At 28.6% G+C, this 17510-nt stretch overlaps 1 protein-coding gene across 3 annotated transcripts in view; it reads right to left on the bottom strand.

Moving 5' to 3' along the window:
- Positions 1-1610: 1610 nt before the first annotated feature.
- Positions 1611-17510, bottom strand: part of nmo (serine/threonine-protein kinase nemo) — a 275730-nt gene continuing 259830 nt past the window's right edge. Inside the window, exons 3-8 of one of the 3 annotated variants that reach the window (XR_010576195.1) lie at positions 12563-12618; positions 9434-10025; positions 9161-9362; positions 8961-9054; positions 7980-8665; positions 1611-1985 (exon numbers count right to left, since the gene is read on the bottom strand). Coding sequence is in view for 1 of the 3 variants with exons in the window: in XM_065502867.1 (XP_065358939.1) it covers positions 1931-1985; positions 8961-9054; positions 9161-9362; positions 9434-10025; positions 12563-12618 (999 nt within the window). In the remaining 2 variants the exon portion in view is untranslated. The remainder of the gene's footprint in view (positions 1986-7979; positions 8666-8960; positions 9055-9160; positions 9363-9433; positions 10026-12562; positions 12619-17510) is intronic. The other 2 variants (XR_010576194.1, XM_065502867.1) reach the window with 2 other exon arrangements.

Raw genomic sequence — 17510 nt, 5'->3', positions numbered from 1 at the left:
CGTACTTGGAATAAGCTATTGTGTTTGTTTTGATCTGTACTTTGCTTTGATTTACTCGCTTAAAATTGAAGTAACTCGATAAGCCACAAGGCCTTCCTTTGTTTTCTTACTCTACTTCATCTAAGAAGTGTTATTTTCTAAGTGCACACAAAAATGATTTTTAAGCGATTCGGAAAGAAGCTCAATCTTAATATTCAAAGATAATACCATCTATTTTATTTATTAATGATTTACCGATGTTCAGTTTAAACTTTTGTTAAAAGGTTTACAAATGTTCAGTTTAAACGTTGGTTAAATAGTTTATTAGGTTTACAAAATCTACTAAACATGATGCCTTATGTACATAGACATTTTTCAAATATTCTTTTCAACACATTCCATTATGCATTAACAATTTTTTAAATGATTAATTGCTTTATTTTTGTTTTAAATAATTCATACCAAAGTACTCTTAAATTATAATGTTTATAAGTATGTATGTAGTATGTTTGTATGTTGTATATTTACGAGAATTGTGTTGTAATTGAATTATTTGTCACATTTAAATCAATTTATTATTTATAGAATGTATTTTATATGTATGTATATGAATTTATGCATGTATAAAAATGTTATTATTATTTATTAATTATGTAAAGTGTGTGTGTATTTATTTCATGTTATTTTTTTATTAATGTCCTGATTTTCTTGTTCATAATTTATTAATTAATTAATTTGAATTTTATATTTAAAAGAAAAAATAAATGTATTATTATTTTATTAATTTTATTTATATTGTATGTATTTATATCAAAAAAATAAAAATTAACAAATACTTTGATCTTAAATATAAGAGAGTGTGGTGTGTTTATGTGTGAGTTTTTGTTTTTTTTTTAATAAGTAAAATATATAATTTATAATAGTTTTGTTTTTACATAAAAAGATTTTTGTTTTCATAATTAAATAGTACATTTTCTGGTTTTTATTCTTAGTAAAATTGTGTTAATTTTTGTGTATGTTTTTTTGTTTTGTTTTTATATTATTATGATTAATACGCTTAAAAATATTTTGCGTACAAGTTTAAATTTTTATATAATTCTTAATTCAAATTCTGTTTTGAATTTATCATTTATCAATTAGTATTTTGTTTTTACTTTGTCTCATTGTATTTTAGTGTTTTTTTCTTTTAATTAACTCCCAAAAATATGTTGTAGTTTTTAATGGTTTTGAATTATCTTCTTCTTCTTGCTGTTGTGGTTGTTGTTGCTGTTGTTAAAGACTAGTTGTTGTTGTTGTTGTTGTTTATAATATGAAATGGTTTTTGCTTGTATGTGAGTGTTTTGTTTAAGGGTTTATTTAGGGCAGGATCCATTTAAATTTGTTTTTCCTTACGATATTTAGTTGTTTAGTTTTTCGTCTGTTTTTTTTTTATTTTGTTTTATAAATTATCGGTGGTGGAATGATGTTTATCTTTGCTACATTTATTTAAATCTTTAAATATAAGTATTTTATATATTTTCATTACTTGTTATTTTTTTATGTTCATTAAATGTTTTTTGTTGTTGTTATTTAAGTATCATCCTTTTGTGGCTTCCTTATTTTTCATTAAACGTCCTTTGATGTATTGACTGTTTTGTTTTTTGTTGTAATTTGCAATTATGCTTTGAAATTTTTAAAAAATAACTTAAAAATAAATCGTTGCATACTTTTTTGTTTCAGTAGTTGAAGTTTTTCTTTGCAGTTTTCGCTTTAGTCATTTTGCTGTAAAAACAGTTTGAGTTTCTGTTTTTTTTGTTTTCAATATTTTATTTATTTGCTTGCTGTAATAATAGTATTTGTAGTTGTTGCTGCTTTTATTCAGGTTTCAATATTTGCTGCTGTTGTTGTTGCTGTTAGTGTTATTGTTGTTGCTATTGTTAATATTTTAGGCGGCTATGGCCTCATTTTGCCGTCATTCCCATTGATGGGGCGATGGTGGCAATTCGGAAGGATGTGCTACTGTTGAACTATATAAATATAAGAATTGGGTAGAAGGAACAGCGGAAAAAGAAGAAAGAATATTTTTTTTAGTATTTTGTAACAATGATGAAAATAAATATGTATGTAATGTACATAAATAAATATTTACGCTTAAAACAACAACTATAAATGAAATAAAAGCACAAACAACATTTATACATAGTTATGTAAATAAAAAAAAATAATAAAAACTAAATTTAATAAAAATACTTGTATGTAAAAGAAATTTTAAATAATAGAAAATCCTTGCAAACTTCCTGAAAAGGAATTTGTATTAAACGAAATGCTAAAGCCAACTAAAGGGAACAGTTTTATTTTGAGAAACCTAAAATTATGCAACAGTTTATGGATGTTAATAAAATTAGGGATTCTGGTATTTAAGTGCTACAGATTTATAAAAGTTTGTAAAAAATAATTTAATTCAACAGTTTTCTTTACTATTTAGACCAACACTCAGTTGTTAAATTCACAACTACTGTTGTATCGCCATATACGTTTTAAAAGTTGTCTGATCTTAAAATCTTTTTAAAAAAATTCCTAATCTTATTGGTAATTTACAAAGGGTCTTTCATTAAGGTCTTCCTGTCTTTAAATATAAATAAAACAAAGTGTGTCTGAGAATTCATCAACATTTTGTATTAGTTTGAAAGGCCTAACGATGTCATTATGTGCCGAAATGTCCCATTTTCCCATACTCTGACCCATAAATCAGGCTGAATTTGACCGATGGCATGGGTAATGTTGTCTCTAATGGCCACTGTAGTTTGTACGACTTTATAAAACCCACAAGAAAAAGTCTGACGCGGTCAAATCACACGATTTCGGTGGTCAATCCACATCACCTCCACGTGAGATGACAATGCCCTCAAATCGCTCGTGCAGAATGTGCAATGTGGTCTGTGGCACGTAGCGCCGTTCTGTTGAAACCATTTCAGGCCAATCTTGGATCTCGTGTGGATTGGTATCGTCCCAAATTCGACAATTTTGTTTGTTGATGTACCCATTCATCCAAAAATGCGCCTCATTTCGATTTTTTGAATAAAATAAGGGTCAGAAGCGAACACTAATTTTGATAAAAATTATTGGAAGACCCTTTATATAGAATAGCGGCAACAGTATTTTGGTTATCGATAACAAATTACTATTAGTTACTCCATCTATGATCACACATATGTAAATCTATGTGTCTAGAAAGTTAATTGTATGAATCGATTATCAGACATCTTTTCTACAATCGAATATTAAGTTTGTTAGAGAAAGACTTAACATCGGGAGAGTAATTTGATAATTTTGTCTTCTATATATAGAAAATATCTTCCTACTTCTATTACTCTATAATCCAAAATAAAACAAATATAGTACAGAAATATATTTGACAACCTTCGCCATAGAATACATTTTAATTTGCCAATACTTGAAGTTATGAACTAATACGATACGACTGCACAGCTTCTGGTGAATGTGTTCCATCGGTTTCAACGTGCGAGAGATGTTCAGAAGTGGTGATTTTGACACGGAGGACAAATACCGCCCAGGTCAGCCAAAAAAGTTTGAAGAACAAGAATTGGAGGCATTGGAGGCTTGCAAAATCATTTCAAAACGAGCAACCGGATTCATTCAAAAGCAGGGAAACTAGGTACCATACGAATTAAAGCCCTAGTAAGAAGATTTTGCATGTCTGTAATGATGCTTGAACGCTATATATAAAATGTTTGTACCGAATTATTATTGCGATGAAAAATCAATCCATTACGATAACACAAAGTGTAAGAGATCGTATGTGAAGCCCGGCCAACCAGACGAATCGACACAAAAGCCAAATATTCATGGCGGTAAAGTAACGTTCTTTATTTGGTGGGAGTAAAAGGGTCCTATCTATAATGAGCTGCTGAAATCTGACCAGACTATCACAGATAACCGAATGCTACTGATTCCTTTGAAGCGAGAATTGGCCGAAAAACGCCCTGAATTTGCGGCCAGACATGAAACTATAATATTCCATAATGACGACGCAACCATATTATGCAATACCAGTTAAAAATTATTTAGAATGAAGTGTTTGGGAAGCTTTGCTTCATCCACTTTTTAGTCCAGTCTGTGCCCCGTCCGACTACTATTTGTTTCGATCGATGTAGAATGCTCTCTATGGGATACGCTTCACTTTGCAACAGAGTTTCCGATATTGGCTTGATTCGTTCTTGGCCTCAAATAATGAGTTTTTTTGGCTCGGAATCCATATGTTGCCAGAAAGATGGGAAAAGGTCATAGCTAACAATGGCCAATGCTTTGAATAAATTCATATTGAACAAATGTTTCAAAATAATAGATAAAAATTAAAAAAAAACTGAAGTATATGTTAAGGATCTTCCATTATTAATTAAACAGCTGATCATTTCTGGTTTTGTTAATAAACTCGAGCTTAAACCCTGCATTTTTATAAATCTAATGTTTAAACTCTCGATCATAAATTAAGCTTTAATGATGCAAAACTTTAACTCTTGTTAGGAAAACAAAAATATAGTAATAATATATAGCCAATTGTTATAATTTTCTTAAAAAGTATTTAGTTAGTTTAAACAATTACAAAATAGAATAGTATGTATTTAATATAAAAATACGAAAGAAAACTACAACTAAAGACAAATGAAATATTAGTACAAAACAGAAAGAGAAATGCCAAAATTATAAACAATGAATATAACGAATAGATTTAAAGTTAGTATAATTTTATTTATATTATAAATATAACTAAAAACTACCAATGCGTTTAAACCACAAGTTTAAGAAGTTAAAATATAAAGAAAATAATTTAGAATTTAAAGGTTTAATTTGTTTTAAATTTAAATTTTAGCTTATAAAGACAAGAGATAAAATTCTACTCAATCATCACTGCTGCTATGCCGAGTTGAAGTTTTGAAGAAGGATGGTTGGTTGGTTGGTGGTGGATTTAAATTTTAGTTGATGTTTTATGTTTATTTTAGATTATTTGTTGGATTTTTAATACTTTGGATTACAACAAATCTATTATATTAGTTATTTTTGTCAATGAGCAATAAAAAAAGTAGAGGACTCTAAGCAAAATTAAGTTTTATTTTTAATTCTATGGCAGGTTTTTGAGGTCAAAATGTGATTTGTTTAGCTGTTGTTTTTAAAATAAATCTCTATTGTCCAAAAAATTAGAACGAAAAAAAAAAATTAATAATAAATAAAGAACAAAAAAAAAACAATTATTATGACTATTAAATGTAGGATTAATGACATTTAGATAATGAAATTTTATTTATAATTGTTTTAAAATTATTTACATTAAAGGATATTTTACAAAAAAATGGATTTTTTTTAATATGATTATTAATTAGAAAAAAAAAACAAATTAGTAAAAAAATATATAGTTTCATTTACATTTAAAAAGATAATCAAAATAGTTAAAAAAGGGTTTATGTTTAAAATTAATTATACAAAAAAGTTTGTAAATATGTAAAATTGTTTGTTTAGAAAAATATTTATACAAAACAAATCTATAAAAATAACATTATTGTTATTTATAAATGGAGAATCTATGTGAAAAAAACGAAATATTTACAGTCTGATTTTAGGTTCAAATTGCTTAAGTTTGGTTTTAGTTACTTGAATTAGGCTTTAATGATTTTCAGGGAGTTTTTAAAGTTTGCTTTAATAAATACAATATTTGAGACCTCATTAATAATGTTAATAAGAAGTAAAAGCCTTGCATTTGTTATTTTCCTTTAAGCAGATTCTAGTCCTGCAAAAATTTCATTCCTAAACAAATAAGCTTTGCTTCTTTTTCTTCCAAATATTATTCACCAGAAACTGATAGCTTCATACTCCTATAATTGTTGTATAAGAACGAGTAAAAATTTAGCTCTTGATATTTTTATGAACTTCGTTGACATTCATGCTGTTTACAGAAAAAAACAATCATGTTCGATCCTTGGATTAAAATCAATATTCAAGTAGGAATATGGAAGAAAATTTGCTACTAATAGGTTTTTAAATATTTGTTTATGTTGCTATTTAGAATATATTGAACACAAACTAGTTTACAATCAATACAAAATTAGTAACAACCTACAATACACCTTTCAATTTCTAGATGCCAATGGATTTCTATCTTTATGATATTTTCAGTCCATACAAATCATGAGTGCGTGTTAATACTATAAATCAGTGGTCGGCATAAAGAGAACATGGATTTTAATAAAATGTTTGCACTTTCTAATCTGAGCAACTATTTATTGTGATTCTTTTCGTTGCAAAATAAAAGGTACAAAATTGGTCAGACGGAAAGACGGACAAAGTTAAAAAGACACAGAAAGGGATTGATTAAGGTGGTGTAGGATATAAAAAACGCACTGCTAAAGAATATTTAAACTGGTCTCTTTTCGCTAGAATCCAAATACAATTTAAGAGGCATTGATGGGAAAACATTTGTAAGACAGCCGAAGGAGAAAAGACTGCACTCAAGTTCAAACATTGGCGGTGGCAATATTATGATGTGGGGCTTTTATGAGTCCATTTCATATCATAAAAGATACTACACAGAGAAAATAGATTCGTGATAGCAACCGAATTTGTAGCTAATCGAATGATTCTATCTTAGTGACCGAATTTTACAGTTGTGGCAACAATATTTTGGAATGGGTAACTAAAGTTTGGTTCCCTCAACTGAAATTCTTCTTTATCAACTGAATTTCTCTTGTTAGAACTGAAAAATTCTATGTGTGCAACCGAATCGTTTGATTGGCAACAAATTGTGTTGCTATTACGAATCTGTTTTCTCTGTGTATGACTAGAATTAGATACCGAGACATTTTAAACGATGTTATGTGTCCACATGAGGAGGAAAATATGCCCCTATTTGTAGATTTCAGCACGCCAATCACCCCAAACACGCCTCTAGGGTTGTAACCGAGTGGTTACAATCCAATTAGGTACGTGTTTTGAAAACCAATGGGGGGAAATTATAGATCCCAAAATGCGGACTCGAAATTATACCACGCAGGAAGCTTTATCAGATGTGGTTATAAGGGAATGGCAAACTATTTCAAAGGAGGCGATTGAATCTGTAATCGGTTCAATGTATCGTCAGGATTTCCAACAAAATACTGACTCACTAAAAGGGCCATTACAAAATGGTGTGAATGTTGTTTAAATGCCTTCCTAATATCTATCATCCCAGAACATTTTTTTAAAGAATTCAAATATTTCGCATAAACACATGATCTCCAATGACTGGCATGTTTGAACTAAATCGAATCACTTCATCATCATATGAACCTTAACTACTTCCTTGGCAAGTAAATTTTTGCTGGGCTAGTATTAAAAAAATTCCAACTGAATGAACAGATTTTCTTAATATTTCCCGGGAATGAAAAAGTCCGCAAAATTAGTGTTGCGCCAAATGTATTGATTAATGTGAACAACTTCCAATATTAGTGTGAAAGCTAATACAGCTTGGTACACGCATTCGATTGAGCAGAAACTTTATAAAGATAAATTCGAACTTGAAGAAATAATAAAATTGAATCAAATCTATAACAAAGTCATTGCAATAGTAATCATTACGTACATACTAAAATTTATAAACTAAAGAGATGCTCTAAACTAGCAGCTATTCAAAAAATCACTAATTAACTTTCAATAAATTTTTTTTCAATTAATTGAAATTTGAATGTAAAGTGTTTTTATGTACTCTATTAATAAGCCGTTTCTACAAACAAAAACATTAATTACAAGTTAAATATTTCTTTCATAAACATACATATGTTGGAGTATTTATAATTTTCCTAGCAATTTTATTAAATATTTTGTTTGTGCTTTTATTTATTTACATTTTTTTTTCTTTTTCGTAAAAAGTATTTTAATAAAACTATGGTTGTTGTATTAAAACAATAAATATTTGACAATTACAAAAAAAACTAAATGAAAAAATTGTAAATTTGTATTTTTTGTTAACAGACCTATTATTTGGTTAAAAAATATTGATGATAATACAGCACAACGGGCAAATATTGCAAAATGCTGACAACAGCAACAAAAAATGATTGTAAAATAACTATTATACACATACACATACATGTAGATATGTATTTGTGTGTATGTTTGAATGTAAGCTTGATATTGTTGTTGTTATTATACACATTGTTGTTGTTGTTTTGTTGTAGGAGTATTTGTTGTACGGTTGGTTGGTTGGTTGTTTGATTTACATGCATTACAGTTACAAATACAATTACATACTATCACTGCTTTATGTTTTTGTAAAACATGTTTTTTGCGTTATTCGTTGCATAATTTCAAGTGCTGAACATTTGCAATTATTATTGCATACTTTAAGGCTGGGTAAAAATTGTTTTTATTCACTTTTTTTTTGTCTTTTTTTCGGTTTTAAACTGTTAAATGCATATATGTATTGAAATCTTTGTCTCTTTTTCTCTCTCTCCGCTTTCTTTTATTTTCAGTTTTATTTTTTTTCATTTATATTACTTCATTTTCTCTATTTTATTTTGTTGCAGATTTGAGTTTGTTGTTGCACAATGTTTTTGTTGCATTCTTTTTTTTCGAGTTCATTTAAATGTAAAAAGAGGGCGGTTTAGCAGCAGTGTTTGTTGTAGTAGAAATTCTAGTTTATCTCATTTTTGTTTACTGGCTTTATAGGTTTTTGTATATTTTATATAAAAGAAATGAAAAAAAAGTTTTAATTTAATTAAAACAAAATTATTAACTAATTAGGTAGTTCATTTTTATAATTTTAATTTTTCAGTTGGGTAGGGAAAACTTAAAATGTTTTGTGTGTGTTTAGATGGTTTAAGAAATTAAGAATGTTTTTTTTAGTAAAATGTAGAGAAAGAAAATTTGTTAAATAGTTGTTTGTATTAGAAAGTAAAATTAAGGGGAAAAGATAGTAACATAAAAAAGTAGTAGTAATTGGAAAAATTACTCACCTAGCAAAACTTTTGAATGCTGCACTTTGGGGATTTATGCATAAAGGTACACGACCAGTCTGTAATTGTTCGGCAATAAATTTATGCATTTCCTCTGGAAAATTTAAAAAATATGAGTTAAACAAAAGAAGTAATTTGCACAAATTTAGCAAACTGAAAATTGATGTAAGAAGTAAATAAATATTTAAATTTCCTATTACCTTTAACCTGCTGCACTGATGTCAATTTACGTTCCCACAAATCATCAAATGCTTGACCGGCCGATGGCTCAAAATCATTTGTATATTGACGCATACCACCCGGTGTGGTAAAACAACATTTGCACATACAAGAATGATAACGCAAACGACCCTCATCCAAATAGGGGTGGGCTAAAGCATCTGATACAGAAATGCGCTTGTCCTAAATATCAAACAAAACCAAACAATTATTATATAATTTCAATGGCAAAATGATTAACAATAAATACTTACAGGATCAAATACCAACATTTGACATAGTAAATGCACCGCTTCATGCGTGGCATGTGAACTTAATGTGTAGAGAGCTGAGAATGAGGGTAATTTCGGTGCACGCCTCAACATATGCGAACGTGCCCCACCACAGGCATGACGCATATCCTCCATTGAGGGTGTACCCAACAAATCTGTGATGAGATCTAATTGTTGTACTGGATTTTGTGCTTGAAACAGTATACGACGTCCTAACAATTCACCAAATATACAGCCCACCGACCAAACATCAACCGCCGACGAATAGTGTCGGGCGCCCATTAGAATTTCGGGTGCCCGATAGTATTGTGTGACCACCTCCTGGGTCATGTGTTTCGTTTGATCGGGCTCCTCGACGCGAGCCAAACCGAAATCGCATATTTTCAATACACAGTTCGAGTTGACCAGCAGATTGCCCGGTTTGATGTCACGATGCAGTATACGGGCCGAATGTAGATATTTGAGACCACGGAGTATTTGATAGAGGAACACTTTTATGTGATCGGCAGATAAGTGTTGCGGTGAAACGATTATTTTATGGAGATCTGATTGAAGAAGTTCTGTTATCACATATCTGTGAGATTAAGGCAACGTTTTATACGTTTATAATAGTTAAGAGAAAACCAGGATTATATTATAAAAAAACATAAATATAAATTAATGAAATAATGAAATAATGAGCCTAAATATTATTCAATGTGACTATCTTTTTTATACCCTTTACCACGAGTGTTAAGTTTGTCGTTCTGTTTTTAATTTCGATCTTTATAGAAGACCCAAGACCCTAGTCATGTAACAGAACCAAATTATGTATGTATCAATATATATGATAAACGTTCGATCATTTTGTTATTGAAAATCAGCAAAATCAGTCAATAAATACATGTGATATTATGGAAAAAACCTGGATTTTTGGAAATATTTTGGAATAAATCTCTAATATTAACCCTTTCACGACCATAAGACTCATTTTTGAACAATTCTTGAACACACTACCAATAAAACTGTCAATTTACAAAGACAATAAAAAAGAAATGCTGTAACCGAACTTGTTTTAATCTAAACACATTAATAAGAGACACGTTTGCGAACTAATTAAAATTTAAATGGAACCCATTATTTTTTTCGTTATTCAATATTTTTGTGTTGGGACACCGGTGTCCCCGTGGTTGTCAAAGGTTTAAGACAAAATAATTGACACTTTTTTCCATTTCTAAATTCATGTAAAATTCGTCTGGGATTTTAGGGAAGCGATTTGGGGATTTTTGGGATTATGAATATAAATAAATTGGTCATAAACACTAAAAACAGAATTTCAGAAAATACTGAACAATTTTATTTCTGGGATTTTAGGATAAGATTTTGGGAGTTTACAGAATTATAAAATTTTTAAGTAATATTAATAAATACTAAACCAAATTTAATTTTTATAGCTTTTAATTAAATTTTAAAATTGAAAGTTCTGGGATTTTCAGAAAACATTTTGGGAATTCAAGGGATTATCAAAATTTTGTATTAATATAAATAATTTTTACTGAATATTGCAAAAATTATATTTAAAGGAATTTCTGCACATTTTCCCTTCTGGGATTTTGGAAAAACATTTTGGGAATATGAGGGATTACCAAATGTTTTATTAATTTAAAGTATTTTTTTGGTAAAAAATTAATAATTTGTCTTTAATAATCAAAATAAATTAAATTTTTAGAGTTTCTTCAAATATTCCTTTCTGGGATTTTGGAAAATCATTTTGGGAATTTACGGGATTATCAATTTTTTGTATTAATATAAATAATTTTGACATCAATATTGCAAAAACTTTGATTATAGGAATTTCTGCACATTTTCCCTTTCTGGGATTTAGGAAAAACATTTTGGGATTATGAGGGATTATTAAATGTTTTCGTTATTTAAAGTATTTTTTGGTTAAAAAATTAAGAGTTTGTCTTTAGTAATCGAAATAAATTAAAATGTTAGAGTTTCTCCAAATATTCTTTTCTGGGATTTTAGAAAAACATTTTGGGAATTTACGGGATTACAAATTTGATTATTATTTTATTAAAATTTGTCATAAATACTAAATAAACTTACAATTTTGTATTAATCTAAATAATAAAGACATCAATATAGCAAAAAACTTTAGTTATAGGAATTTCTGGGATTTAGGAAAAACATTTTGGGATTATCAAATGTTTTAATTTACAGTTTTTTTTTAGTAAAAAATGTATAATTTGTCTATATTAATAATAATAAATTAAACTTTTTCGAGTTTCTTAAAATTTCTGTTTCTGGGATTTCAGAATAACATTTTGGGAATTTACGGGATTACAAATTTGTTTCTAATTTTAACAATATTTTTCATAAACACTAAACAAAATTAATATTTTTTAAGTTTTTAAATGTTTTCGTTTCTGGGATTTTATAAAAACATTTTGGGAATTTATGGGATTATAAAATTTGTTTGAATAAAATACAATAACTATCATATTTTATTAAAAAATAAACAAAATTTTAATATTTAAAATTTTTGGAAATATCTCCTTTTGGTTTGGATTATAAATTTTTTTCTTCAAAATTACAAAAAAAGTTGATTATAAAAAATTAAAACTTTCCCATTCTGTGATTTAAAAACAAATTTTGGGAATTTATCGGATTATTTTAATTTGTCTAAAATAATTAAAAAAAATTAATTTTTTCAATTTAAAAAATTTTCAACTTTTGGAATTTTAGGAAATTTTTAGGTTTGTTATTTCAGTTTAATGACACTATTATTTTTATTCACTTTGACAAACTTTAAAATTTTGTTGTTGTTTTAGCAAACAGCTAAAGCCTATAAAATATTAAGAAATTAAAATGCAAGTAATCAAATTATTCACTGATATAAAAAAACTATCTAGAGCAAGAATAATATGAAGAACTGTCTAGTCTAAATATTTTGGTAAAACTCTAGTCGATTCTTTAATGATTTTGTTAGCAATATAAAACATTGACTATGTTCTATATTAGAAGATTTCACTGTAAACTATTTTCTGTTTTTTCCTGTTATTGCTAAAACCTAAAAAATGTTTAAGTAAAGTGAATGGTTTTAGTTTATTTTTATGAAAAGGATACATTTCTTGGAAGAAATCCAAATGAGGTGGCTGTAGTATGTCCAATGCTGAAAGCACCTGCAAGTAAACACAAACAAATTGAGATAAAAAATTTAATTAAAATAGTTTCAAAAGTATTTTCTGTAACAAAATAATAAAATAAAATAAAATTCCTAGATTTCCTTAATAAAATCAAAATAATTAGCACACTTTTAGGAGTTTTGGAGAAATATTTTCTGTAGAAAAATAATAAAATAAAATGATATTCCTAAATTTCCTTAATAAAATCAAAATTATTAGCATACTTTTTTGGAGTCTTGGAAAATATTTTTTATTGCCTTAACTATAATATGAAACTTATGATAATTTGAAGTTTGAAATTAAATTTAGTTATGAGAATATGTATTTAGAATACAATATTTGATAAAATTACAGTCAATTCCCTTTTGAAACTCCAACCTCGGTTTAAGTTTGAATTAGTTTTGAGAATCGTGTTTAAATCATGATATTTCAAATATTTGATTTAATGTTTGTTGGGTCATTTCATAAAATCAAAAATAAAAACTCTTTGCAGATTGTACAATTTCTTATTCATTCATATAAAAATTGTTGATATTTTTTCTTCAACTTCTTTTTTATACCCTTCAGCTTCGTGAGAAGGGTATATATAAGTTTGTCATTCCGTTTGTAATTTCTACATTTTTCATTTCCGACCCTATAAAGTATATATATTCTGGATCCTTATAGATAGCGGAGTCGATTAAGCCATGTCCGTCTGTCTGTCTGTCTGTCTGTCTGTCTGTCCGTCTGTCTGTCTGTCTGTCTGTTGAAATCAGTTTTCTGAAGACCCCAGATATCTTCGGGATCCAAATCTTCAATAATTCGGTCAGACATGCTTTCGAGAATTTTGCTATTTAAAATCAGCAAAATCGGTCCACAAATGGCTGAGATATGAGGAAAAAACCAAGACAACCTCTATTTTTGACCTATTTTTTACCTATATCTGGATTACTAAGACATTAATATAGACAATATGGATATCTAATGATAGATATTTCAAAGACATTTGCAACGACGTATATAAGACCATAGTAAGTTGGACCTACAATGGGTCAAAATCGGGAAAAAAATTTTGAACCCGAATTTTTTTTTAAAAAAAAAAAAAATTTAAAAAACAAAAAAAAAAATTTTTAAATTTAAAAAAAAAAATTTTTTTAAATTTAAAAAAAAAAAAAATTTTTAAATTTTTTAAAAAAAATTTTAAATTTAAAAAAAAAAATAATTAAATTTAAAATAACAATCGAAAAATTTTTTTTTTCAAAAAATTCAAAAAACAACTGGAAAAAAAATTAAATTTTGTTTACCTAAAAATATTTAAAATTTTGAAGTATAATTTGGTGAAGGGTATATAAGATTCGGCACAGCCGAATATAGCACTCTTACTTGTTTTTGTATTCATCGACACATGACGACATCAAAAAGCAAAAATATATTTATATAAAATGAATTTAAAATAAAATAAAAATGTATTAAAAGTAAAGTAGCAATAACAAACAAGCAAACTAAAAGGAACAAAAAGTGCCGACAATGTAAACATTTTTAAAATTGCAGCTGTGAACAGAGTGCAACACCAACAGCAAATACTCACATACATATGCTACACAACTACATAGCTACTTGCAACCAAGTAACCAACATTCAACAAACCATTATGAAAACAACAAACCACCAACAAAACAAAAACCATTTCATATGAAATGAGATTTTTCCGTAAAGGTTGCTGCAACAATAAAACGAGAAGAGTAGTTAGGGGAGGGGGGAGGCCTTCTTTTAATGTAATTTGCTGTTGTTTGTTTATTTGTTTAGATGTTGCAAGTACGTCAATTGTGGTTGTTGCCGCTTTTGCTGCCATTGCTATTACTTTGTTTAGTTATTGTTGTTGCTATTGCATGTCTGTTTTCTGTATTTGTACGGACGGTCTCGGACTGATGAAATTAACTATTTGGTGGGTTTTTTTTCAATTTATTTTTATATTTTTTTTTTTACTTTTATAAGTTACTTGGTTTTAGCGCATGCGCAACCAAAGACTTTGACAGTAATTTGCTAAAAAATAAAGAGTTTTATTTGCTAATTTAACAACTTAAAAAAATTGTTTAACAAGTACTATAAAAATAAAAGAAAAAAATGGGGTTAAAAGACTTTTGGTTTCAACTAGTTTAATTTTAAGGTACTTGTAGTATGTAATAATACATTTTCATTAGCGTCATGGAGGGCCAAACAGACAGACAGTTGGCAAAAATGCGTAAATTAATTTATTTAATGGCATTTTTTGTTTATTTTAATGAAATTAGCCGATTAACATGTCACTTGCAATTATATCTTACAAGGAGCTATTAAAGTTTATGTTACAAAACTTTTAGCGAGACTATGATATAAGTACAAGTGTATTTAAGGGTATTCACTTCTCAATTACATAATTTCCTATATAAAACATTGAAAGGAAAGAAATTGTAACCATGCCGAAATTATTTAACATTTTTTTTCGACTCATTCTTTTTTCAATTGCACTATTTTGAATATTATTTAATGTTAAAATAATAACATTTTTGAGAATGTTTAGCTTCAATCGTTGGTCTTTATATAGTCCCAATGTGGATTCAATCATAACTCCTGTTTAGTATCAACCGTACATCTTTATATAGTCTCAGTTTGCCTTCAATCATAACTCTTGTTTAGCATCAATCCTAGGTCTTTATATAGTTCCGAGTTTAGCTTGACAGTCCCTGATTAGCTTGACAGTCCCTGTTTAGTTTCAATCGTAGGTCTATATATAGTCCCAGTTTAGCTTGACTGTCCCTGTTTAGCTTCAATCGTAGGTCTTTATATAGTCCCTGATTAGCTTGACAGTCCCTGTTTAGCTTCAATCGTAGGTCTTCATATAGTCCCAGTTTAGCCTGACAGTTCCTTTCTAGCTTCAATCGTACATCTTTATATAATCCCAGTTTGGCTTGACAGTCCCTGTTTAGCTTCAATCGTAGGTCTTTATATAGTCCCAGTTTAGCTTGACTGTCCCTGTTTAGCTTCAATCGTAAGTCTTTATAAAGTCCCAGTTTAGCATGACAGTCCCACATTAGCTTCAATCGTAGGTCTTTATACAGTCCCAGTTTACCTTGACAGTCCCTGTGTAGCTTCAATCGTAGGTCTTTATATAGTCCCAGTTAAGCTTCACAGTCCCACATTAGCTTCAATCGTAGGTCTTTATACAGTCCCAGTTTAGCTTGACAGTCCCTGTTTAACTTCAACCGCAGGTCTTTATATAGTTCCATTTTAGCTTGACAGTCCCTGTTTAGCTTCAATCGCAGGTCTTTATATAGTCCCATTTTAGCTTGACAGTCCCTGTTTAGCTTCAATCGTAGGTCTTTATATAGTCCCAGTTTAGTTTGACAGTCCTTATTTAGCTTCAATCGTAGGTCTTTATATAGTCCCAGTTTAGCTTGACAGTCCCTGTTTAGCTTCAATCGTAGGTCTTTATATAGTCCCAGTTTAGCTTGACAGTCCTTATTTAGCTTCAATCGTAGGTCTTCATATAGTCCCAGTTTAGCTTGACAGTTCCTTTCTAGCTTCAATCGTACATCTTTATATAGTCCCAGTTTGGCTTGACAGTCCAAATTTGGCTTCAATCATAGATTTTGGTTAGTATCAATTGTAAGTATTTAAATAGTACTAGTTTAGCTTCAATCAATTAATAAAGATCTTGTGACATATCTGAAAAAATTAAGAAGTAAGACTCAATGTTTTTCAAATGTTTTAAGTAATTTGTGATTTTGGGCAATTAAGTAAACATTTGCTGGAAACTGTGGACGTTACACTTATTTGTGGACGTGGACGTTACACTATTTCAAAAAACAGAACGCACCTTTAGATTTCTTCTCAAAATTAATATAAAACCTTTAATAAATTGCAAAATAAAATCATACAAATAAATTACTACATTGTTTTACTCTTACCCCATTTGTTTTCTTTGCTTTTAATTATCAAATTACATTTTTGGCAAAGTTTTAACACAAACACCACCAATTCTAGGTAAAATTTATAGTCCTAATAATATACATTTCGTTTCTTTCCAACTATAGCAAAAAAGAACTTCTTTATTTTGTTCAATAAGTGAAAAAAAAAGTTTTTGCCTTTTTTGCCTAAATAAATCAGCAAATGTTTGTCCACGAGCATGCAGACAGTCAGTTAAATAGTTTGGAAAAAAAATTAAAACAAAAAAAAAATTGTCTATTTCCTAGTCATAATGTTTTATAAACTTCCAACAACGGGTGCTTATGTACTTCACTCGTTCGTTAGTTCGTTCGTTCTAACTCCCCAACATTGCATGTCATTGAGGAGTTTATTACTGAACAAAAAACAACGGCAGACAATTGGACAGACAGACTGGATGGCAGACACACGGATATAAGGGCGGACATTTAAAATTTATTTTCTTGGAAAAAAGAAGGGCGAGAACATACAATAATACACTAATAGAAAAAGACAAAACGAACAAAGAAACAGAAAAATGGCAATAATAAAAACAAAAACAAAACATAATATCACGTAGTCTTATTTTATCATCATCACCATCAACCCAGCACAGCCTTAATGGTAAGTTCCTACCTCCAATCGATTGGAGCAGGAGAAAACAATCATTGATTGAATTGTCAAGTTAATAAAAACTGGGTGTGATACAAGACAAAACAAAACAATAAACACTATTTTCCACTAAAATGCCATTTCCAATTGAAATTAATAAAATTTTACAACTCTGGCCACTAATTTTTGGTGTGAAATGAGATTGGTTTTGTTGAATGAACAAAAACTTAAACAAATTATATATGAAAGATTTATTATTATTTGTATGTTTGTAAATAAGTTGTTGACAATGTTTGTAGCATAAAGTTGCAGTTGAAATTATCTAGGTTACTTCA

Source organism: Calliphora vicina, chromosome 3 (assembly GCF_958450345.1).
Source record: "Calliphora vicina chromosome 3, idCalVici1.1, whole genome shotgun sequence".
In the NCBI taxonomy this organism is placed as follows: Eukaryota; Metazoa; Arthropoda; class Insecta; order Diptera; family Calliphoridae; genus Calliphora; species Calliphora vicina.
The sequence above is the reverse complement of the archived record's forward strand: the minus strand, read 5'-3'. Positions and strand labels throughout refer to the sequence as shown.